A 26,292-nucleotide genomic window follows, 5' to 3' on the forward strand; every position below is an offset into this window, starting at 1 on the left:
GAAGACAGGATCAGCCAAACTCCTTGCATCTTTGCAGGTCACTTTTACAAACACTTTGCTAATTAGTGTGTATATGGTAATCTACAAACATAGATAGAATGGGCTTAGTTAGCTGTTCTGTCTAGTTTGATGCCTCTTTTGTTTTCTTTTCTATGCTGCTGAGGGACAGATATTTACTATTGAGATGTGCCCTGAAGTGTGCTGATTTCATCTTGCTGCACTAAGTAAGATGAAGAGGAATTTTGGAATGGGAGAGTTAAAAGTCTCTCCTATGTCTCCTTACCTCAGCTAAAATGTTTAAGTGAGAAGTTTGATACTCCAGCAAAGCAGGAGAAATGGCCTCAAAGAACTCTGATACGCTGGAGCCTTGTTATTTTCCTATTATAAGGCCTACCTGTATATTTTTGTAGGTGCTGCTACCACTTTTTTCTCTGGGGATCGTGCTGTAAAGGCTCCTGTTTCACACCACGTACTCTGCCTTCAGCCAGTGTGTTGTGAACATCATGCCATTTTCAGCAGTTATGGGGCAGCTATGCAGGCAGTTCCTCACACAGACACTTCGCACTTTCACAGCATCCTTCATTAAAGGAACAAAGCAGACCACTTCCTATGGGGAGGTATAGGAGTATGAACCCTATTCTACAGATGGGAAAAAAAATGATGCAGGGTTTTTATTTCTCCCAAGGCAGCTGCCTCTGACTGACACAAGAGAGAAAACAAGAGGAAGATCTAGTGAACGCAATCTATTAAATTATGCTCTCTGGGACAGGACCAAAACAACTATCTAGTCCTGGATGTGGAACAAACCAGTCTCCCCTCTTAAGTGTTCCCACCTGTCTCAAGACACATGGAGGAAATTAGAGTTATTCATTCTTCTTCTCTTGCTGCTATAGTGGTGTCACACGCTTGGTCTTGCACAAGAAGAAAAAACAGTTAGGCAGGGCCCCAACTATCATCAAAATATTAGGACCGGAATATACCCACTAGAATTAATAACCACTGGTTTGGAAGTGGAACCACACTTTTTTTAAACAATCAGTCAGTGGAGCTCATTGCCACATACTACCACGGCAACAAGGACATTAAGTCTATAAGCCACACAAATTTCAAACGTTATACAAGCTAGAACCGAAGTAAAGAAAGAAACATCAACACCTGCCTCAGACCAGAATAAACTCATCTCTCACTAGCTTGTTTAGTAAGGAATTACCTCTATCTGATTTCACTCCATCTGAAACTAATCCAGTTTGGCAGTTCCTGAGGCCCTGTGCAGACTTTCCATATTACAGTGACTAGTAAGCACAGAAGTTAAATTGAAAAACATTAAATTGTTCCATCAGAGACCTGGATCAGCAAGAAAGACCCTGAGAAAAGCAAATGAGAATGATGAGAGAGCCGGTAAGCCCTCCTCATGTGTGCAATCTATAAGAAATGACTGAGCAAAGATTGAAGTGGTTTAGCTTAAAGACAAAAGCAAGAGGAAACATGAAAGCAGACTTCAAATACATAAGGGCTGTCACAAAGAAGAAAGAAATCATCCGTCCTCAGTATCTATCTTGGAGAAGATAACTAGTAATTAATTTAAATCACAGCAAAGAATTTAGGATGCACATGAAGCTTTCTCACAATGAGGGTAGTTAAACACTGGAATGGGCAGTCTAAAAAGGATGCTCCATTATCACAGTGTCTTTACCCAACATGTTAGCAACACCTCTGAGAAAAGATACAGGTAAACCTGATTCTCCCTTGGTTTTGAGGGGTGCGCTAGACATTTTCATGAAGTCCCTTTTGGTCCTAATTTCAATTATGTACTTTTTACTCAACTAGCTTGCATACTGAACAAGAACAAGACAGCCAGGTACAATTTCACTGCAAGCTAGTAGGTACAAGGAATCTCTCCTGCCTGCTCTCTTATACAGTGCCAAGCATTCAAGTTCAATAATCAATGTATCATAGCTCTGCAGCTCTCTCCCTATTTTTGTTCAGTTGTTACATCTAACTTAACAGCAAAAGTTGGTAATGGGCTGAAATATGGTACAAAGATCACTTGTTACGTTCACACTATGGTCCTGCCCATACAACCACCGGGCAAAACAGCACCCTTGGGTACCCTGAGCAGGAGATAAAGCAGTATTTCAACTCCAGCAAGCTGAAATTAACCACCACAAAACTACCAGGAGAAACAAAAAGCACAATATGGAAATATATCTTGTCAAGCAAATTACTGCTAGTACAGTGTAAGTCACTGCCATCCTCATTATATTTAAAGAGCTACCTTAACCAGCAAGTACCAAAGAAAAGGTTTCCTCCTAATGCCTCCTGTGTCAGCTTATAAGTGTTCTTAAAAATACAGTTCAGTGATACATGACTTCCCCACTCTAACAGACAGTTGGGAATCAGACACGCTCACACCTCCTGCATAGGGACAAGCTTGGTTATTAGGTATTATTATTACATTTTTTCCGTATTTGACTTCTCTCCTGCCAGCATTAGGTCTCTCCTGGTCTCATAACTCTTATCTCGCAATAAGAAATCATTTCATTTTCTCAAAAGGTGGAATCTTCAGTCCTCTAAAGGGACTCCAGTTAACTTCTATTTCTGGAGTCACTAGACATGTTCTTATGCCCTCCTGACTTCAAGAAGCACTGCTTGCTGCATCCACAGCTGCATCAACAGAATTTATTTACCTTTTGTGTCCTGCATCACAATCGAGCTGTACTTCAAGAAGGTTATCAGCAGGTTGCTAGTTTGCACATCAGCATCCAAAGGCAGCTCTGCAGAGCTTATAACTGGAACAAAGCAGATAAGACACGTTTACCCTCCACAAATACAAGAGATAACTATACAGAGAACCAAGTCACAGATTCACAGATCTGGGATAGGATCAGGTTATTTGCAGGGTCACCTGATCCTCTCCTCCTCCATGACCGCTCAGCAAAGATTTTGTTTTGAAGACTGGTGCCGCTCCCCCAGAGACCATTTCTCCTGCTGTGGTACCCAGCACAGTGATACCCTTCTCTGTCCTGCCCACCCCGCAGCCCTGAGGGAGATCAGCCTGCTGTTTTAGCACTCAACATTCCCATCCTGGAGAGCTCAAGATATTCTTACCGATACCCAACTAATTCTTACAACCAACACAGCTAAAATTCACACCATTCTCAGTCTGGAAAGAAACATGCCCAGCAAAGACCCTTCTCAGTTTTGGCAGTTTTGGAATTCCAGTTCCAAAAGGTCCGCATTAATTCCATTCTTCCCTCCCAACAGCAGCCTCTCTCGCAGAAGCAACACGCAAGACAGTAATGTAACAATTATTACATGACCAAAATGGCAGAAAAGAGGTAGAAAGAGCAGCTTTATAAAAATCAAGAAGCAGAAACAATCACAGCTTGTGCTAGAGAAATCACAACACAGCAGGGAGCAGAAATGTACTTTCCATACCTGCACCAGAACAGCAGTTCATTGGCATTTCTCTAGGATACACTCCTTGTTACCACCAGCTGTACTTCTGACACCCTAACACTGTACATCATCTGCCTTAGACTTTACAAGAAGCTATCTCAATTACTCAGCTAATTGCACGATGTGCCTCCTGCTCACTCCCCATGCACCATCCGAAGCACTGAGTTTATGAGCTGTCAAACCTCTATCATGTGACGGAGCCACATTTTTACTGATGACTGAGCTGAGCTGTCCGCAAGGGCCATTCTCAGCCTCCTCATTCAGAAACACTTTACGAGAAATATTGAAGTGGGGTGGGGAAAGATAAGCGGGAAAAACGCAGCATGCATTTACCTGCAGATCCTGCCAGATAATTCTGATACCGCTTAAGATAAATTAGCTCAGACAAAAGAAAAAAAAAAAAAAAAAAAAAGAAACAACAACACAAAACACAACTGATGGAGCTAGTCTAGGAGGACTTCAGTAAAGCATTTAATACAGTTCTATATGAAAAATTAAGAGTGAAGCAGATAGGTGGGAAACAATACAGAAATTTAAAGTACATCAAAGATCTGGCAAAGGAGAAACAATTGGAGAAATTATTAGTCTGGGAAGAAGTTACTATTTGAATTCCTTAGGTGTCAGTTTACGGAATAGTTTTCTTTTTTGTGTGTGACCTGGGCACAAGAAACAGTTGCTTGCTAATGGCAGAAAGTTGGCATATGTAAACACAGAGGAATATCAGACTGCACACAAAGAACGTGCACGCATAAAAACAAGGACCAGATAATACATACAAGATGAAATTCAACAATGCAAGCCATAAGGCCAGCAATCCAGGGATTTATTTCCATGGCAAGCTGAGAGCTCATCAGCTGCAAACGAAACGCTGTGATACCATGGTACACTATCAGATCACGAGATGACGAGCTACCAACACAAAGCACTGAAGAGTGTAGTCCTATAACATACCCAGAAATGCACTTCCAGCAGAGACAGGAACACAGTAATGCCCTGCACAGGGTGCTGGTGAGACCTGGTCTGGAACACCATGCATAATTATGCTGATCCCATGTTCAAAGAAGATGAACTCATACTTGAACAAGTTTAGAGAAAGGCTAGTAGGTTGATCAGAGGAACAGAGTGCCCTTCTTATGAGACAGCAAAACACGCAGGCAAGTAACTCAACATACGAAAAAGAGCTATCTGTGTTCCAAAGTAAGGTTAACATCATCATAAATGGTATAAAATGACAAGAAATGCAGGTTGGAAAGTTGAAGATTTCTAACCAAGGAACAAGATGCTGAAACTGCCTCCCAACAGGAATTACTGGGAAACAAATTTAACAAATTAAGACAGAGTTTGATAAATTAAGGGATTCTATGACGATGTGCCTGCAAGCACAAGGCACTAGATTCAAGGAGTCAAGGAGATCTTTTCCAGCTCTACGTGCCTGTCCTGACATGACAATAACACTACTGTTCTGGCTGCCTTGGAGCTCAAACTCACAGGTTTTCATATGCAGGAGGTCATAGATGGCTTGAATTACAAGTGCCAGAAGGCTCTCTCTCTTCTCAAGCTATAAAGATAGTGCTCCCTTTGCACTGGAAACAGATCTGCAGATCATTAGGACACACATCTTAAGAACTATATTATTGCTTTTCCATCTATCCTCAGTAACGCTCAAGGCTTTTCTCACTCTTGAGGAAAGAAAAAGGTATTTATGATGAGATTGGACCTTGCAAGAAGCGAGAAATTACATCTGATTTTTGGATGGCTAGGTTTGGGGCTCTGAGGGGAAGTGATTTGATCCTGTACACAACCGTGTTTTGGTTCAGAGAAAAGTCTGCTTTAACAACCAACGCCTTTCATAATTCAAGCCTTCTATCTCATAACCCTGTAATGACACAAGTAAGGCTTATTTGCCCCTAGAACTGGGGCAAGCACAGGCAAAGAAGGATGAAGGAGATGAACCAACAGTAAAATGCAGGGTTCTTTAAACCGAGAGGCCCAGAGCACAGCAGAGGTTCTCATGGAGCTCAGGATTATACAATCACCTTGAATACAAAATTGTAGCCCTTGGAAACAACAGGCCAAATAGATCAATGTAACCTCGCCGTTCGAATCGCATCAAAGAAATGATAATGGGGCTTTTAGCTTCTAAAGGCTGCACATCCCCAAGTGTGAGCCATTTTAGTCCATTCAATCTTGAAACTCTGGGGCTCCTGACACGTTGCTAACATGCCCTGTCTGTTGGCAACGTCTACGCAATGAGACTAGGAGCTTTTTCACCCCCAATATTATGAATAGCTCAAAGATTTAGCTAAAAGTCTGAAAAATGTATTTATATCCCCAGTGGGTCCTTCTGGAGCTGTTACAATGAACGCAGTGAATGAATATTTAACAACAGTAAGCAAACTGACATTTAGATAACTATGGTGACAGGCACACTTGATTTACATATTATGGATCAACAGTTTCTAGCAAAAGTCTCATTTTCAAAAAAAAAAAGAAGAAATCACTCTGAAGAACACATCACTGCTTATCCTGGTTCATGCTACAGACCTTGATTTTCTTAATAGACATTTTTTAACTTTAAAAGACCTTAGTTCACATTATAGGCTAACAGCCAGAGAAATTTCAAACCAGAATTTGAACCCATTTTTAATCCCAGTCAGCATAAAAGAAGTGCCTGAAACCCATAGATGGATTTCTACATGTTGCTGTAACTTGAAAATACCTCAACTACATTTATTTTTTAAATGCAGGAAAAAGAAGAAAGCAATCTTTTCATTCCAAAGCCAAAAAGCCTCTTGCTAACTCTCAGCCATAGGCAAATTTTACAGCTGAGTTGCAAGACCTTAGAAAATGAGGAAAATTCTGACATACCTTTAAAATAACAGGAATACTAAAGCACCACCACTCAAATTAAACCAAGCCGAGGTCCTCAAAAAACAAAAGTCACTGAGAGCAGGGATCAGCAAGGTGACAGCAAATAGAAATAAAGAATGCTTCCCGATGTAATTGCTGCACATTAAGATCAGCTCCTCTCCTTAAACTTAGTAACCTTACAAGCGGCAAGAAGCCTCAAGCTTCACAAGATCACTGCCCTCTGCTGAAACCAGGATGGAGTTTTTGTTTTGCTTTTGTTTTTTGGTAAATTAAAAAAAGAGAGTGCGAGCAAGCTGTAGATGTAGGTAAGCATAAATTCTGTCAGTTGTATAATATGGTGTGTGGGCGGATACATTTACAACGAACACGTTGAACAGAAGCCCACAAAATGCCCGTCCCTCTACATTTTAGGTTATATGCACAGGGAGACTTGAGACATCGGGGGCTTTTTAAATGAAGCTTTTGATATCCATGGTAACCAGACAGAATTCATCCACAACGAGGATCATCCTTAACTAGGATATCAAATGACCCGAATAGCTGATATAACCAAGTAACCCAGGCTGCTTTTCCCCAGAAATATTTCCAAACTGTGCTCTATTCAAACTGACTCTGTTCCTTCATTAAACACTTTCTTCAGATCTGGAGGATGCCATTAGAGTACCTGACAACAGCCATTTGATTTCTTCTCTTGAACTAGGCTATATCTATCCATACCTTAAACAAAAAGGGGTTTAGTTTAGATGATTTCAAAGCGTATTTATGTGGACACATAACATCTCATTTAGAAGAAAGATCTCAGGGCAAGCACTCCTCTACAAAGCCTATCACAGAAAAGGCAACAAGAGGAAAGAATACCTCCACATCCAGGTTGGATTCAAATACCAATTAATTCAAAGCTGTGGACGAGTGCATTAATGACAAGGAGGAATCCACTGCGATTTTCTGTAAATCTGTTCCAATGACAAATAATCCCAGGCAAAGAACCTGACACTAGAAATATTCATAAGTAAAAGCCTACATAGAATAACTAATGGGCTGGATGCGTCTTCATGCAGATACTGGGACAGTACAGTTTTCAGAAGGAATATCAGCATAATTTCATTGAGCAATATACAAGGCAAAACAGAAATAAATTCCAGTCAAAGAATCTTGCTCATGTTTAGTAAGGCAAGTCGCTCCAGGAGGAGACCACCAGGTTACATCTGCTCCAGACAGACCTCATTAATTGTCATCTTGAGAAAATGCTTTGCTAGTTATTCTACAGTTTTTATTTGTTTTTCCCCAGGAGATCATTATATTTCTTACCATCTGAAGAAGGCGGGGTAGTTCCAAGTGGAGTGACAGGTGTCGTTGGAACTGGGCTTGTTGGTGTTGTCATCAGCCCCATTTCAGGATGGCTCTAACAGAAAACACAAATGCCCAGACATACATAGGTCAACAGCTTCCCTAGGCACTAGCCATACAGATCACCACTGGTACTGTTCCACGCTCTCACACAATAGGCATGGCTAATGAAGTCCCAAGAAACCTCAGGCTCTCCTCCAAAAAGCAAAGCTAGGCTTCCTGACCTTGGATGTCTACAATTAAACTGTACATCGATTTCTTTACTCCACAAAACATACCAATACATCAGAAAGTGGTGGCTGTCCCCAGCAGACAGATAACATGCCCTTCCCCAGTACAGAATGGGAAAAGGTACGCAGAAGCCTACACTGTTTATAGCTTCAGATTCCCCCCAAAACAACCCAAGGGTGTTCATTTGAAGTCTTCCTCCGAGATCCTTTTATTTCTCTTTCTAAAAGCAAATTCTCCTCCCTCCTGCCCTCCACCTGTTCATATTCAAAGATGATGGCAATTTATTACTTCCCTGTCTCACTATAAAGCCCAGGCACTGCAGGAAAAGAGTGCGTAACATAAATAACACTATCATTATTGATCCTCTCAGCTTCCATCAGTCGGTTACTCTCCCCATTTCATCTTTGCTAATAGTTGCCTGCCTAATTACTGCTTTGACTTTACTCTTTGTAAGCTTCCGGATCTAACCACGCTGGTGAGACTGTAGGCAATCTGCCATGCTATTTTAATTCTGGCTGCCAAGCAAAGTGTCCATTTCATAGGGCAGGTTTTACATAAATGTATCACTCGCCTTAATATATCATCACAATTTCAAAATAAAAGAAAGGGATACAGAACTGCTGATTTGACGTTAGTTCCATAGGATTTTTCACAAGTGGATATCCTCCACATTGTCTTTGAATATCTCATTTTATGAGCAACTACAAATGCATGTATTTTATGGGAAGCACAGACACACATACCACAATTCAAAGACAATTTTAAATCATTACAGGTACTGATTTAAACTTTTAAATACAATTTTCCATTGAAAATCTCACATAAAACAGGTTTGCTTCCATAGATTTTGCTATGGTGTTTACCTTTCTTTTCCCCCAAACACCAACCATCAGTGGAGAGATAATAGTGCCACCTAGCAGCAAAAAACTGAGGACCAACAAGCTAGTAAGTATATCAAAACCTTAACACTTCAGGCATCAACACAACTGTATCGCTGCTCTTCCTGTGTGCCCACACAGCAGCAGGTAGTCATTCATGCAGTCCCAAGCAATGGACACCAACTTAGACAAGAGCATTCATCAGCTTTTATGAGGTTTTTTCCTCATTTTTTGTCCCCTGAGGGGACAGCATGACCTACCTTGCCCTCTCTTAAATGAAGGATTACAGACAATCCACCCAAGAACATCAGGCCTCCACTTCAATTAAACCCACTGAGCAGTGGCTGCTTCAGCTATCACTTTCACAAATAACTAGTTTATTCTTTTATTTTTAATTTCAGAGCTTTTACTCTAGCTGCTCTTTTCCTGCCCTACTCTTTTCCCTGCCAAAGGCCTCTCTTCCCTCAGGGATATCTTGACCACAGAAAGGCCTGAGCTGGCATTACACAGAACTGAAAGAGCAGAAATCTCTCACAAGTGGTAGGAATGCATAACCTGGGAAAAGAGAGGCAGGGAACCTCAGCAAATGAACCACCTGTGGAAGAGAAGCTTTCTTCAGAAGCAGTAGATCTGCCTATCAGACCTCTTCCATCACGACTACTGTCAGGAATCCCCAAAGGTCTCCTCAGTCATGTCAAGTGTCTAGCCTGTGATGTATGGCTGCACTATGAGGACCTGAAGTAACTGGGGAAAGGTGTTAATTGTTTTGTTAATGTCATTTTTCCTCACAGATCACCAGCAGTACTTACAAGCCAAAATTAAAAGCCTAAACCTGAAGGTTTTCCTAAACACATCAGGCTATCCTTCCAGCCAGCCACAGCATGATCAGACAGACTCATTATCTGTCTTCCAGCAATAACCACCTTTGCAAACTCACACAGTGTTTAGAAAAGCATCCAGAGGTTTGTGATCAGAAGTATGGAGCAGCCCACTGCTTCTCAGAAGGCTGCCATAGCTGTTTCTTCACCATAAACAGCACAAGGAGTGCTATGCTTTGGTGACAGTCTCCCAAGCAAAAGGGGCTGGGCTCTCCAAGGAAGTTTGAACACAAAATGGTTTTTGAAACAACAGTCATCACATGTCAATTAGTCCCTAAGCGAAGGATATCCAAACAGACAACAACATGCAGGCTGTGCACACCCAGACAGGACAATTCATCCCACTTCGGAGCCAGGATCAGCTTCTTTCCCTCAACCATAACTTAGCAAGAGCATCAATTGCTCTGATAGCAGCGGCAATCTTATCTCTACCAGTCCACTCACTCCATCCTCCTCCTAAAGGCAGTATCAGTACGGCACAGAAGGCACTCCACACAGCCCTTCCCATCCAGTGGGAAAAATGGCTCATTCCAACATGAGCTGCACCCTCAAAACTTTACTCATTTTCTGGCAAGGCAGGAAGCGTTTCCTAGAAGTATCATAAACCCAGGCCCTGGCCTGCTTCTGGTCTTTCATGCTCATCTACACCCATGACAAGTATGCAGGGGAAAAAATAGAAAACTTAGCTTTTCACCAATTCCATTTCTGACTCTAATCTCAAAGATATCCACCACAAAGAAATGGCCAAACGTTTCACTGAAACTCACTTGTGCCAGAACCGTGATGAAATTCCGGTTTAAGTGAACAGCTTCATAGAGGGCCAGAAGGATTGCTTCATTCGTTCTGTGGAAAGGATACAGATAAAAGCAGAGTTAGTTAAGGGCTAACACCAGATGAGAATCACAAGAGCAAAGTTTTTCAGAAGCATGGCCCATCTGAAGGAAGGAATTTTTTTTCAACTATATAAAAACTCTGCCTCAGCAATCCAGTTGTTCTTCCGAGTATTACTACTTAGCAATCCATAAAAATAGCTATCTTTAGAATGCAACTACAGTCTTTGTTCCCTCCCTGCTGAAGGTCTCCCTCGTTGCTCCTCCAGGGTTTTCCCTTTAAAATCCATTCTTTTAAGGGCAGAGGTTCCTACAGACACCACAAACCCTCATATTTATCGCTTGTCCTCTTGATTTAGAAAATATTTTGTTGGGGACAAGCGTGCACGAACCATCACTTCCCATCTGCCACCTCCAACATGCCTCTTATATGTTAAAAACGCCTCATAAAAACCACGGCGGGGGGGGGGGGTGGGGTGTTATACTCTTCTTTACAAGCAATTCAGCTGTGGTTCCTCCTGCTGCACCCTTCTCACTTACGTGAGAATCCATTGCTTGCAGGGGTGTGGTACCATTTTAGTTACGAGAGAACTTATCTCTCTAGTTTGCTTTGCTACATTAGAACAGCTCCATGATGGAGTGGATCCTGTCAACCAGCGCGGTGAGTTGCCATTCACTGTGTACCTAACATCTGTGCACTTACTGGACTGAGATCTTCTCATCAGCATCTGCTATGAACATGCTGCCCACCTATGGAAAGAAAGAGTATTGCATAGGAGGAATTTGTGAAAGCTACTAGACAACAAGAGAGAAGACATGGATTTGACTAACTCAGAAGGGCCCTGGGAGAGGTGTTTTCATCCAAGGCACACATGCAACTTCCTTTCTAATACTAGTAAAATACAAATGCGAAACAGGATGACCATCCACAAACATTTTATTTTGCACTACTGTCACTGACCAACGCTTCACCTGTCAAATCACAAAAGAGGAAAAAAAGGACTGTATCTTGAATCCCAACCTGGATTAGTCTGCGATTCTGCAAGAGGACAAGAGAGATCATGTCCTATCTGCTTGTCCCGAAGTGCTAGCAGTTTTACCCATGTCACTCCGGACAGACAGCTGTCAACACTGAACTATCCCTACTTACAGGAAATTTTCCTGTCAGTTAGATCTCAATCTACAATTAAATCTCAGACTAAAGCAAAGCCAAACTGAACAAGGGGAACAGCAGATAGTCTTTACAAGGAAGAAATTCACAATTGCCTTTGGATGGTACGCCTTTGAAAATGAAGACACTACCCATTGCAGAATCCAAGCTTACTTCATAGCTACAGCGCACCCAGGCTTGAGAAACAAGACAGTAAAGAAACAGATCTCTAAGGCTAATGACAGACTAGGACTTTGCCACAAAAATATTCAGCTTCTCTGGTTTAGGCTACATCAGCAGAGCGGTAACTTGTTTTTCAAAATAAGTAGCTGCTTAAAAGTGTCCAACAAGTAATTTTGATTTTTAAAATAAAGTCACCTAGAATGAAGAAGATGAAGGAAAACAACTTCAATTATCAACACCACAATAGAGATCTCATCCTTTGAAAGAGCTTTCCCAGTTAGACAACAACACACTCCTCAGAATACAGCCATTTCAGTTGCATTTGGTTTGGATTGGATCAATACATCTCGTCCTCCAGAACCCACATCCCAAACCCACAGTTTTTTGGAAACACCCTCCTGCTGAACTTCCATGAAGGCACCTACTTTAAGAATAGAAAAACACTGCTTTCTTGCTTACCATATTAGTTAGGGCTGAGAAGAAACCACTCTGGTGCTCCTCTTCTTTATCTTTGTATTGCCTGAACAAAAAGGAATAAGGATGAAGCTTCAGGGTTAGAAATGGAAGTAGGGTTATTTTATCTAAATCCCTATGAGACAGTCTTATCTGGTAAGAATACAGGATGGAGAAAGCTTCAACATTCACAAGTGCTTTTCAAGAACTCACAAAACGAGACGCAAAGGGTATTAAAACATTTGTAAGTTGTGTAGAATTGAAGTGGGGTTGCTGAAAGATGCGAGACTGAACAATGCCTGTGCTGTTATAGAGGACACATCCAGTTTGGGCTAAAGCTGAACGAAAGGGACCAAGTGACTTAGGAAATTTTGTCCTGCACTGGCAAAACAGTAATGAACCACATGAACACACACAGTCAGTAACCACAAAACAGTTTAATTTCAATCATCATCTGCTACAGACTACAGCAGAGTCAATCACCCTATGGCCATCAAAAACCATGAGGACCATTATGGTTCACGGCCTGATCCTGCCTGACCCCACGTTCGTGGAGTAAGTGAAGGGAGTGGAACTGGAGTAAGTGATGTCAAAAAATAGGTTGGGGACCTCAGATTTAAGCTAAGTTGCTTCATTTGCCATTCAAATGGACTAGCAAAGCTTACATGGCCATTTATCGTGTTTTTTGTCCAGGAATCTGATCACACACAATGCAACATGCAAAGAAAACAATTCTGTTTTTTTTGGGAAGGGGGAAAGAAAGACCTAAGCAAAACAGGCCACAGTCTGAGACAGCTTGTGTCAGAATGAAGGAAGATGGGTGGGTGAGGTTTTTTCTGCTTTACTCTAATAATTTACTCTGTTAAATGCATTTACATGATTTGCTGATCTTGCAAGTCACCTGCATATATATAATAGCAGACCTTCAAAGGAATTAAAACATTTTTCTGGATACTTTGAAAATCCTGCTGCACAAAAAAAGTCTTGGGCTGCTCAGGTGAAATTGCTGTAAGTTTCCAAATTTTTCTGAAGCACTTTCTTCTTAGAAAAACCTACACATTTCATGCTGTTGCTTACAAAGCAGAGGCTGGGAACATGCTACCCCTACTGCTGGCTTTCTGGCTCTTTCTTCAGAAGCAGTTAATGCTTTCCACCATTTGCGAGAGCATATATCCCCTAATCTGGCATGTGGATAGTCCTGGATACATTTGTTTGGTTTAGATTGTGTTTCAGTTAAATCAATTTTCTAACAGAGAAGTACTCAGCAAATCATCTGTCTTTGGGACTAAGATTTTACACAAGGTTCATACAGAGGTAAAAGCCATGACAGTAAAAACATACAATAGATATCTTCCCCTACAGCAAGATCTCTCCTGAAGCACATCAGCACAGCTGGTATAGATGCATTTACACTTGCAATGACAGCAACAACTGAGCCGAAGTACCTCAAAGCATAAGACTATTCCCTGCCTCTCCAGGTGCATCAGGGGCTGTTAGGTGATAAATAAGTGCTTTAACACAAAAAAAGTTTGTGGAAATGTACAGCAACTATCATGCATTGAAAAACAAGAGACAATTAGGTTTTACCTGTTATATTCTGATAAAGCCTGGGCAATTACAAGTCCCATTCCCTGAAAAAAAGCATTAAAAAAAATCTTCACATTACAAATCTCAATGCAGGAAATCACACACTGAACACATAGCAGTGCTGTTGTGTGTCCGTCCCCCCCCCCCCCAAAGATAACCTAGCATGCTATGAAGAATTTCCCCTGAAGCTGTTTGAACTATTAAGACATGCTATGATACAACAAAAATATCACCAAAATTTAAAGTTGAATACCTAATTACTAAGTTCAACAGAGAACATTTACTCTCCTTGGACCTCCAGACAGAGCTTACTCACTCAAGAAGCCTCAATAAAGCTGCAAGAACTTCACAAGGAAGCTGGTCTCAGAGGAAAGACATCCAAACTTCAAAACAAAGGCCCATAAACACTAGTAACCTTTTCACTTCTTGCAAACAGCTTCCACCATTCTACAGCTACTCATCATCCTTTCTGTCAAGCTAATTTAATTAGCTGAGAATAATCGTTCTCGCCCATTAGTTAGCATGGAGCTTGCTTTTTACTTCATGCCTAAAGAACAGCTTCTAAGTCCAGACCTCACATAGCTCATAGTGTGCTGCCACTTTCTATCCAGGCCTGGATACAAAACTTAGGCAGTGGCTACAACCCAAAATATGTTGCAGGACTCTTGACTCCGGTACAAGCTTCCACAGAGCTACAAGAATTGACTTGTGGACTGGTAAAATCAGACGACACAGCACTGGAAATAGGATCTTCTTTGGCATAAACTATCTTGTGCCTCTTTGGCACATGACAGCAAATAGTGTACAGGTAGTTCATAAATGTATAATAGATCAACTTTAGCATGTTCCTTGCTAGCTAGCTTTTTAACCACCCCCACCATTTAACTGGTGATCAAACTGTCCCAATCATGAGCTGCCTAACCTATTGCAAGAGTGCAGTGAGGGCAGAAACCCACTATACTGGTGGTCTTTACAGCAGCACTGTTCCTAGACCTTCTTTCTACCAGACACCGTGATTGCATTCATTACACTAACACCACCTGTGAAAGAGCATCCCCTGCAGCACAGAGGAATCAAGTCAAATACTCACATTGAGTGTGGCCTCATCATCTACGATGGAGAGCTTCACAATGTAGGGATTCACTGACTGCTCAGGGTGGGGGGAGAAGGAAAAAAAAAAATTGGGTTTAAGTTCAGCCTTCAGGAAAAAAACACAATTATCTTTCCAAGTTTACCCAACCACCTGGGAAGAATCTCTCTCCTGTCCCACAAAGCAGAATACACACAAAGAAACTGGAGTCACAGCACATGCCTGGGACGCCTTCTCTTTACTGGCTCAGCCAGGCAGTCTCCTGATTTTCCTGAGGAGAGAGGGAGTTTCTGCTCCTCCGCTAGCTCATCTGTCAGTCTTGAAAGTGGAGCAGCCGCCCTGCAAGCCTGTTATCTGCGACACACACGCTGTTATGCAGCAGGAACAAGCAGTGAAGCTGGGACTGAACATCGGCGTTCCGATATCTCCCTTCTGCCACACCTGGCAAAGATTGCTTAAAGGAAGGAGGACCCAGGAAGGCATGACAACATTATAGACTCCTCTGCTGCTGGGTTAGAGCTCAACACTTTGACAGTTTACACCACTGAGAGCTAAAAGTCTCTGGAGAATATAAATTCCTTGAACTTAGCTGAAGTCCTAATAATTTAGGAAGCATTTTAGATTAGCAATGTATATTTGTTTTTTTTCCTGGTTTATACGTGTCAGTGCAAAACTAAAAGTTGATTTGGAACCTGGACAGAGAAGAAAAGGCTCTATCTACGTAGTAAGTCCAAAATCGATGGGAAGAATAAAACACAAAACATGCATCAGACGCAGCCCTACAAGTTACACAGTTATCCGACTGCTTTGCCCATGGCTTGACAGCAAGTTAAAACTAAGGCTGATCAGAAAACACCGCTCGCAATGATTTGGTGCTCTGGGAGGATCAGGCTTTCTTTTCGGTTCAGAAAAGAAACTGCTCAGAACAGACCAAAGCTCAGCCAGTCTGTCAGGCTGCCTCCAGCAGCACGCAGCCCTGCCTGCTGTTTCAGAAAAAGACAGAAAACTCACACAGAACCCATCTGTGCACGAAGCATGCAAAGACATTGCCTTGAGGCTGGAGCAGAGGCTCCTATTGAGTAACAATATATGGGCCTCTCTGTACAGCCATGCTCCCCTTCAGAAATTAAATTTAGTCAATGTCAGCAAAGCAGAAGTAAGCTTCACAAATTCGTAATTAAATACAGATTAAAATCCATCCTTGTAAACATACCTTAGTTTTGCTAATTTCAGTCACTCTTTTGCTCTCCTTCTACAACAAGGAGAAACTCTCCATGCCACAGCTCACGCACAGAAGAGAGGCCAGCCCGTGACTCATGACCAATAACAAGCGATGGGGCTTTTCCAGGCAATGGGCAGCAGAGCTATCCTGCCTTAGAGGCTGCAGGGTTATCCAGATTCCCAGATGTGGGGAAGAAGCAAACTGGGAGATACTACTCTGACCAACACCACCAGGCTGCCTTTAGACCTAGTCATACACTCCATCCCATCATGGAAAGGGAGGGGGAGCGGATTTGTTGCATCTCTAGCCCATGAACAACTCTTCACGCTCCCATTGCCCTTGACTTTAGATGCATGCTCCACGTCTCCTGCCTCTTGGCAGCAAGATGTCATCAGTGCATGGCTGATAGGGTCATGAAGCTGGCCTAGCTTGCTACGGATCTCTGCCCTCAATCTTTTCAACTGTCATTTCCATATCTGCAGAAGTCTGTTTAATAATTCCTGTCTGAAGTGTTCCATTCCCCTGACGCATCCCATGCCTCCTCTAGGCTTCCCTAACTCCTTAAGCGGCAGGCAGATGACTAACCAGTGTAATCCACACACTACATGGGACATCGCAGTTTCTAGTGCCTTTCAGTGTGCAAGTCTGTACCAGTGCAATGAAAATATTTCCTGTGCTGCCCATGGGGCACGCAGTTTGCTCCTGCCCCAACCTGAGAGCCAACAGCTCCAGTTACTGTCTACGAGCATTAGTCTCCACGTCTACGATGAATATCAGCAACCTGCAAGTTGTACAAGCACCCCTAAGCCCACCCCATACTCCCTGCCTGCTTCCCTAGTCTAATGCTGCTGTTTCAGAGGTCAGTTCATCTCTCACTGGGAATCACAGCAAAAGTTTTAAAAGCCTAAATTACGCCTGCCACTCCACAACATGCAGAAACATGCAACAGCCTTGAAAAGTGGCTGATAAGCATTTTGAAAACTTCAAAGTTTGTCAATGAAGCAGTTACACAAACTTAGAAATAGCTTCTGCCTCCAGAAAGAATTCAAAAATACGATCCTCAGCTCTTCAGAGAACACAGGTCTTTTCCTATCACTGCCATCAGATAACAAACACTATAGCATTAAGGTCGTCTTGTCAGTGATGAGGTACAGACACAAACTCCTGGAACCTGGGAATACTCAAGATGACCTCCATGAACTACCCACCATCAGATGCCAACAATCTCGTAGAAATGAAGGTGGAAGCTGCGGGGAGATCATTACCAGGTAATTTTTAAAGCAACCCACAGGTGAGACATGCCATACAAATTCAGTACTATATGAAGCAGCACACAGGTCTGGCAGAGGGAGTGAGATCTCCTCCACACCCTCAAATGTACCTCTGCCTCCAAAACAAATCTATGGGAAACAATTTTTTTGCTAGGAAAAGAAAGCAGAAAAAACCTAAGTTAACCATGTATAAGTCCTAGTTAGGTGCTTAACTTCTCTTCACATCTGTAACACAAATGAAGGCCAGAGTCCACTTGATTATCCCTTGCAAGACTTTTCCCTGAACACTCATTAGGGATGATTCGGCAGCTTTGCTGCAAGCCCTGATGAGGCCATCTCCTGTGCAGGCAGGCCATTTCGCAGGGAATTGGAGCTTGAATAATTACTTTTTGTTAAAGAGATTCATTTAAAATAATTTGAGTTGTGTGAGACCTTTTTTTAAAAAAAAAAAAAAAAAATTAATTTTCTGACTCTTCAATGTTGACAAGTGTCTCTTCAGTACCTCTAATTGACTATACCAAGGAGAGGCCAGTCCATGTAATCGGACATGAAGGGCTGTTGGATATGCTACATGCTGCCAGACAAGTACACAAAGGGAAAAACCCACATTTTGACTAATTTCTCTCAGCTCTGCCTAGCAAAAGACAATATGCAATTCTAGCAGGTTGAACACGAGGCAAAGAAATTTCCACCTAGATGTTATCAAGGAATCTACCTATTTAAAAGTTACTACCTGATTTTATGTTTTAACTTGCTGTTCTAGCAGTCATCCCTTAAAACACTGAGAAAGTGATCAAATAAATAATCTTCCTCACAGCATTTTCTCTGTTTGGCAGCCTTTTGTGTACACTTAACTTCACCATTTTCCTGATATAGTCAATTATTTAGTTACTCTTTTGTGTTTCTCTCATATAATATCAAGGTAAAAATATTTTCTCTAAAATCAGGACTAGGATTAAAAAAAAAAACAAACAAACAAAATACAGCTGATGTCTTCAATAAGTATATACTTGGAACAACTTTTGAAAATTATTAGGTCTCAGATCAGGGACATCCCTTTAAAGGTTCCATGTAAAGACATGTAAATCATTTTCGTCTTCACTATGAGGGCGGTGAGGCACGGGAACAGGTTGCCCAGAGAAGCTGTGGATGCCCCCTCCCTGGAAGTGTTCAAGGCCAGGTTGGATGGGGCTTTGAGCAACCTGGTCTAGTGGAAGGTGTCCCTGCCCATGGCAGGGGGGTTGGAACCAGATGATTTTCAAGGTCCCTTCCAACCTAAACCATTCTACAATTCTATGATTTTTACTCCTAGAACAGAAGTTAACAAGCAAGCCAAGATCTCAGCTGGTAATGAAAACGTGGACAAATATTCCCCAGGGAATTTGAGAGGAGACTACAAAATTCACATCTCAAAAATATGAAATAACATCCTGATGCAAAACACACTGGTATTCACATTAAAGACAGACACAAAATCATAGTCAACTAATGAATTTTCAGCCTAATTAGATTTTCTTAAGCAGCTGGAAACACAGTTTAGCAACGAATGAAGTTCAGAACAAAAGAGAACCTATCAACTGCAGCACAATTAACTAAAAAGAGAACTCCAAAGGATTTGAGGCATGAAAGCGTGCTACAATACACTGACAAACAGGCAACCACCAAACTGACTCTAAGGGCCAAAGAGCAGCAAATGAAAGCAGCTATTCTACTTAAGGACAAAGATTACGATTACGTTACTACAGGCTTTGCTTGTAGCGCTGCTTACAAAGGGCTGGGTCAGGCAGCCATCATATAAAACCTTTCTTCAAGCTGCTTTCAACCTTGCCAGAGGAACTACTCAAGCTGAAATTCCCCTTGCTATGCGTCTGCCTCAGGTTGGATTGTACTTTTTAAACATCAGCACAATTACTTTTGGGTACCCAGTCTGAAGACATCTAGGACAATGTTTTCCAAAGCACTCAACCCCAACTCAATACTCTACAGAAAACTACCGCAAAGAGCAGAGGACAAGTCTTACGTACTCACAGCACCCTCCCTTACTAAGGACATAAACTATACAGTACACAGGGATCCGTAGCTCAGGGATGGGACTACACAGCTCTCCACCCTTTGAGCTGAATGTTGCAATGAGACCTCTGGTCTTTCCAGTCTGCCCTCATCAGTAACCCTGCCGATATCATTCCCAACAGTTCTCCCTCATGGCCATATACTGAAACCAAACTCCACGCTCCTGTTCCATGCTACCACCGCACAGACTGCTGAACAGAATCTGTAATTCATGATTTTCACAACATTCACAGGAATGAAAAATTAACAGGGATTACTTTGACACTAAGTGTAGCTCCTGTCTTTGCCTATTCTCTAGATCTATTCATAATTCAAAACAAGATCTATTATAAAACCATATAGGTTTTGGAGCCCGCCCCCTCCTAGTAATTCTGCTGAGGAGGGGGTATTCCAGCACTTTCACATTTTTTGCCAGTCTAAGTACATTAAGATATTCCCAATTACGGAAAAAAAAATAAGATTGAACATTAAAGCATCATGCCTCATGCAAAGAAAAGCCAATATTAGGTGTTTTTTTGACATTTGAAATGCTTCTTTTTCAAGGTGATGAATTACAGAAAAAATGGGAATACACCACAAACTAGCTCAACCAGTTTAGAAAAAGGAAGATTAATAAAGTGTCTCAGAGAGGAACCAGTCAAAGAGATAGAGACAGACTTCTCTTGGAAATACTAGCTGTGATGTTTCAGTTCATTCTTTGGTCTCAGCTTCACCATCTCTTCTGGGGATCTGTGCTCTTTCAGTCTCTGAATCACAAATTCAGTCTGAAGCCCAAGACAACTGACAGCTCATTTTACTTTGGAGATTATGTATAACCGCACAGTCACGCACACAGAGGCAAGCATGCAAGTTTGGCACAAGAGTAACTCTTCCAAAAGGACCTTCCTCAGAACACTTTCATGAAGGAAATGCAAATCCCCTAGGTAGTTTCTTTCATGCTTGCACAAAACGAGCTGTATGAATATCATACGCATTTGATTATACACATACATCAGAGACAGATACAGTTCGCATAATATGACTCCCTTGCAAAACTTCTGGAGCTCTGTGCTGATACCCTGATAAATGTTATAGTGCGTACTGCTAAAAACTGTACCATAGGCTGCCTTAATAATCCAGAGGCCAGCGTAAATTAATAAAGTAGAGAGAAGTGATGTTTCTGTTATCCAGAAGAATACCTACCTCATACTTTCTGTAGTTGACCAGCAAGGCAAGAAGCACAACAGCATCATAGCCGTGTTCCCTGCGACTAAGTGGGCTGGACAGGATCTGGAATAAATAATCACACTGTTCTGTTGGGGCCTGCTTCAGGTAGCTTGCAGTGACTCTCAGACAGTGCATGGCCGCGAAATACATGCGTAACAGCAAATTATGTCCTAGTTGAAACAGGATATTTAAGGTTGAGGGAGTGTTGGTGCTTCCAAGAAGTTCTGCGCACAGAGAAGCTTATTTATCACAGAGAGGATGCACATAGGCTTTCTGGGCATAAAGGGCAAATATATTTCTCAACAGCACTGGACAGTATCTCAGTGCATCACCAACATTATCTGTGCAAGTTTTCCGGTTTTCCCCAAGCCCAGTTCCACTTCTAGAAAGTATAATTTATCAAAGAGCAGAAAAAAACTCAATATATCCAGACTGCTTTTTGAAAAGAGTTCTTCCAATACAGGAATTCTCTGTGAAATTAGCCCAGAAATCTGTTCAGCTTCTATCTATGCACAAATGTCTCAAGTGAAAATACTTTAAATACTCAGTAGTGACTAAAACCAGCAGACTAGAGTAAAGAGGAAACAGCATTTAAAAAAAAAATAAATCTATGACTGAGCTATGAATGGAAGCAACACACAGTGCCAGTCAGCTACGCTGCACTGAAAAATCTGAAAAGCAAATATTTCACTGAAAGCTCTTGCTATGGAAGAAGAGCTCCTGCAGTAGAAGGAAGAACCCTTACCTGTAAAATAGCTTCAAATATGCTGTTAATCATCACATACTCCAGGATGGTGTTCTGGCTAATGTTATCTGTCACCTGAGTACAAACACAAGTTTTAAAATCTCACCCGAAGCCTCTCATGATGCTGTAGCTGCCTCTGGCACACACTGAGAACAGAAGAGTTCTACTACCAGATGGGCACATTTATCCAGAACCTCACACTTAGTCAGCAAGTCAAGGTGTGACTAGCAGTGGAGCTAGACATGAAGTAAAAGAAATCTGTCCTGCCTCCCACCCCTCTCTCTGGCAAGAAGCATGACCCACGCACTAAGAGCTCCCCCTTTCCTCTACAGATTGATATTTTACACAGCTGCGCGACAGCAGCCATCAGCAGCTGAAGCAGGCTGCTACACAGGAGGCAGAGAATGAAAAAACAGGGCGCATATGCTCCACTGAGGACTTTCCCATCCTGAACAGGGCAGTGAAGACCTCCCCCCCACCCAATTATCTCTTATCGCAGCCAAAATACTTCGCAGCTGACCATCTCCAGGAGATGATGAGTGGCCATTTGTTCCAACTTCCTCATTCTTTATATCCTCACCACTCTTGTCTACTCCACATTTCCCATCTTTCCTCAACCCCTCTCCTCTGCTCCCCTTCTATTTATCTGACACTTCTTAAACACCTTTTTCCCTAAAAAAACCCTGTGAATCTAACTGACACCTCCTCCTGTGTCTCTTCCCCTTTTGCCCCAGTTGGCACCTATCTTATGAGGTGAAAAAAGTCTGCTGTCTGTATTGGCATTGTGGTTAGAGTAATGATGCATATTCTGGGCTCACCCTTGTTCTCATTCACAATTTCTTTCCCCTTCTTAAGCTTCACACTGCAGCATTCTGCTCAAGTTTTGAGACAGTACCATCCCTCAAGATGTGGCTCGTGTAAGCCTTTAAGTTATTATACAGCTGGTATTCACTTACCGTCACCAAGCAGAGAAGTAGCTTCAGACACAAGCTTTTGAGGCTTTCAGAACCTTCTGCGCAGAGGAGCGAGTCCAAGCTCTCCATCAGATTCTGAAGAAGAACAATCACATTATTTAAAAGTAATATTTAAAATTATTTGAAATGGTTGTTATAAAAAGCTTTTCAGGAGATTGAAATACAAGAGCACCAATGTAAAGCCATGTTATTCCAGAATCAATAATTGAGCCATTGCTACTGTTACACAGGCCATATTCACACTATTGGTTCTCAACATTGTTTTGTGTTAACTACATTTTAATGACTACAGGCATAACATCATGATCATTTTCCAAGAGTTTTCTCTAGATGCATGAGAGATTTTTGTATGCATATAACAATAGATTGAATTCACAAAGTAATTCTGAGCTGTACAAATATGATCTTCCTTTTGTTTGCAAGACAGTAATAACAGTGCTTGCTTTTTTCAATATTCCATTTTACTTATAGGCACCATGAGTTTTTTTGTACGCAGCATGTCTCCAATTTAATAGTACATATATTAGTTATGATTAAAAATAGATTCTATATAGCTGTTTGACAGATATTCATAAATAACTGTTTTCCAAATACTAAGTTACAAATAATACAGTTATTCTTAAAGGAAAAATGTAGCCCTGATAGGCAAGTTACTACTTAGTATTTTCCCCAAATGTACTACTATTTGTAGAGAGATGAAAAATTACTACTTTTTGCAGAGAGATGAAAGATAAAACAGGAATTCAGCTTTATCACTGATTACTTTGTCATCTCCCAAAATTCAACATCTTCACAGTGAAGAGCACCAAATAAATTTAAAATGGTACATGTGCTGATGGAAATGTGAGAATACAGGACATGACTATCAGCTAAAAATTAAGCACAAGGTATGAAGTTCAATACTAGGTACTAATGGCCTGTGGCAACCTTTTCTGGCCTTAAGATTTCTTAACCATAGTGACAGCACAGCACGGAACTAAAGGAAAAGAAGGAAAAGTGCTCTGTCATATAACTAACGAACACGGGGACCCCAAGTGTCTTTGTGCCACTAGCAGGTAAAGAACTTCAGGACAGCTGTTTTTAATAAGTGCCTGGAATATTTCCCCCAGAAGCTGCACCATGACAGACAGACCTGTCTACAAGTGACTGCCCCTGCAACATGGCTGCTGTGCAAACTTTCTCTCTACATTGCCAGGGCCTCACCTTCATACATAGCTCTGCCTTATCAAAACCCACAAGCATGTTGATGATGTCAAACCCAGAAGTGGATTTGTTCTTCTGATGGACACCCCGAATCAATGCACACAAAGTCTGCAAAGGGAAAAATCAGAGGGCAATATGTAAGGCAACACCTACAACTCAATAGCAAAACCCGCCCTAAGACCCTCTCCTAGCACTGGCAAAGCACAGATATTTAAATCAATACCACCAGCCTGGAAGCCATACATTTTGTCTGACCTCTCCTCCACCTCTGTTGTTTCTAAGGAGGATCTTGGATGCTGAAAACTCAAAAAAATTAGAGGAGAATATATTTGTCCACATTTTTCCTGTTTGTTTGCTCCTTCATTTCATAGCACTCTGAGGAAAGGTAATCTTACTGCTGCTTCTGTCCAGACCCAGTTTGTACCAGACAGGACCACGATATTTGGAAAATAGCTGAGCGTGGCTTTAAGGCCAAAAATACTGATCAGGAAACTGCAAGGCAGAAGCAGTGTCCAGTATATGGATAGACATGCCTTAGAGCTTTCCAGATTAATTTCTTATTTCAAGCATACAACATAGTTTATCACATTATGCCTGTCCATACAGCAGATGCTTTTGCTATAGAGAGCACAAATTTCTGTTTGGTTACCACACTGCTATACTAAGTCTGACCAATAATCTGTCTCTTTGTCAAAACAAAACCAAAAAAAAAAAAAAAAAAAGAGGAGGAAAAAATGTCTCCAAGGCTATTAGGCAGCTTAAATTTTCCTAATACCTCAGGGGCTCTAAGAACCTTCCCACTAAACGTAACCTCCTTCACTTTTCTTGTTGCAGGCACTGGATTACTGATTCATACAGAGTTCTTGGAGACCACTGACAATATAAAGGTATCAGCACACTATGCTTCCAGCAGACACTGGAAAACTTATGGACAGCAAATGTCTCATTTGTCCCAAGAGAGGGGTGACTTTTGTCATCAGGCACCTTTCAGGTCTGTGAAGAGGGGAATGAGCAGGAATTTAACCGCTGCAGTTTTAGACTCCAGCTTAAATTCGCTTGTGAGAAATAATTAGTTTCAGAAGATGTAAAGCTGGATACAAGCAGACCTCAAGGAATCAGCAGACCTGGAACCATGCAGAAGCAAAAGGGTAAGGTAGACATCCTTTTTTTTGTTACTGTCAGAGACAGGATACTGGGCTAAACAAACCTTTGGTCACCGTGGTTGTTCTCAAGAAAAGACTGCTTAAATAAGTTCTGTCTTCAGGATCACTTTCCACATGAACGCAATCTGATTAAGGGAACATTATCCCAACTCGAGCTCAGGATGTGTTACCTGGTTCCTGTTTACACTCACAAAGCAGGATTCTAGACTTGAGCCCCAGCCTAACTTTTGCCAAGAGCCTGAATACAAGCTTGGGAATTCAGAGCTGGGCTAGACTGTCTATGTAGCTATAACTACAATATTTAATAGCATCCTTTCAAACTAATTCTAAAAATAATAATAATAAAACAATGCAAGATTGTATGTCAGAGGTGTACATATTCCGTTTTAAATCAAGTTGTCCCAGCTTACTGCCTGTCCAATGTCTCCTACAGGTGACTTCTCCAAACCTGAAATTCATGTGCTATATTCCTACAGCTGAGAGAAGCAGAGACAAATGCATTTACCAAACTGTAAGAATCAGCGTGTGAACTAATAACATCAAAGATCAAGACTGAGGAAGGGAACTTCCCACACAAGACATGGGACAGCATAGCTATGGTAAGAGCCACCTGCAGGAAAATGGCTATTAATTCTGGGTGACAATTCTTCACAGCTTTCAGTTAGGAAGTGTCCAACAGGGACAGTCCCCTGTATGAATTTGACACTAGCTTTTCCAGAGCTTTATTTCATTTTTGACCCATATGGAGGCTAAAATGAGGGAGAACAGGAGAAAGCAGAATACAGACAAAGCTACACAGAGTACTCTTAAGCCCCCAAACTGACAGCCTGCAGTGTGAACAAGCCCTTCTTGTCCCCCTATTGCCATCCGCTTCATCCTGCATCACCAGATCCTCTTGAATTCTGAAACAAGCTATTGTTCTTCAAAGACTAAAGTGACTACGAATGTTTGTAACCTCCACAGACAATAAGTAGCAACTGGTCTGTAGTCATCATTTCTCCTCAGAAGCAAAGAAACGAGCACGAGATGTTTGATACCACCAGCAAATATATTGCCTCATCAGAAGCAAAAGAGAGCATTCCCTGTCTCTCAGCATGGTACCTGTAATGCATTGACCACTCTGATTGGGTGCTCCTCACCCAGAGCCTGGATGCAGTGCTGAAACAAGCAGTTGATGTTATCTTTTATCTTCATTAACTCTTCCCCATCCAGAGCCTCCAGCTTGCCTTCTAGATATTCCAAGTTGACCTGTCAGGTTAAGAAGCAGTTCATGCATGTTACACAACCAGCGACACCTTAGAAACGCAAGTCCTTGCACTGACAGTCTGCCACTTCGTAAGCAGGATGTTCAATTCCTGTTACCTTCATGAGAAACAGCTCCTCCCAAAACCTAGGGTTGCATTTACTGGGGTCCTCTGTCTGAAAAGAAAAGGAACAGCTGTGAGACCAAACGAGAAGAAATCATTCAGGCAGAATTCAAA

General features: G+C 41.7%; 1 protein-coding gene across 13 annotated transcripts in view; it reads right to left on the reverse strand.

The window, feature by feature from the left end:
• ARMH3 (armadillo like helical domain containing 3) overlaps positions 1-26,292 on the reverse strand; it is a 132,698-nt gene that overhangs the window by 93,558 nt on the left and 12,848 nt on the right. For 12 of the 13 annotated variants that reach the window (XR_014227906.1, XR_014227907.1, XR_014227908.1 and 9 more), the window contains exons 3-15: positions 26,174-26,230; positions 25,913-26,059; positions 23,649-23,756; positions 22,428-22,520; positions 21,472-21,546; positions 20,703-20,789; positions 14,958-15,014; positions 13,868-13,911; positions 12,287-12,347; positions 11,198-11,244; positions 10,432-10,507; positions 7,639-7,732; positions 2,688-2,789 (exon numbers count right to left, since the gene is read on the reverse strand). Coding sequence is in view for 9 of the 13 variants with exons in the window: in XM_082309464.1 (XP_082165590.1) it covers positions 2,688-2,789; positions 7,639-7,732; positions 10,432-10,507; positions 11,198-11,244; positions 12,287-12,347; positions 13,868-13,911; positions 14,958-15,014; positions 20,703-20,789; positions 21,472-21,546; positions 22,428-22,520; positions 23,649-23,756; positions 25,913-26,059; positions 26,174-26,230 (1,048 nt within the window). In the remaining 4 variants the exon portion in view is untranslated. The remainder of the gene's footprint in view (positions 1-2,687; positions 2,790-7,638; positions 7,733-10,431; positions 10,508-11,197; positions 11,245-12,286; positions 12,348-13,867; positions 13,912-14,957; positions 15,015-20,702; positions 20,790-21,471; positions 21,547-22,427; positions 22,521-23,648; positions 23,757-25,912; positions 26,060-26,173; positions 26,231-26,292) is intronic. The other variant, XM_082309471.1, reaches the window with a different exon arrangement.

Source organism: Platalea leucorodia, assembly GCF_965183815.1.
Source record: "Platalea leucorodia genome assembly, chromosome: 4".
NCBI classification, from domain to species: Eukaryota; Metazoa; Chordata; class Aves; order Pelecaniformes; family Threskiornithidae; genus Platalea; species Platalea leucorodia.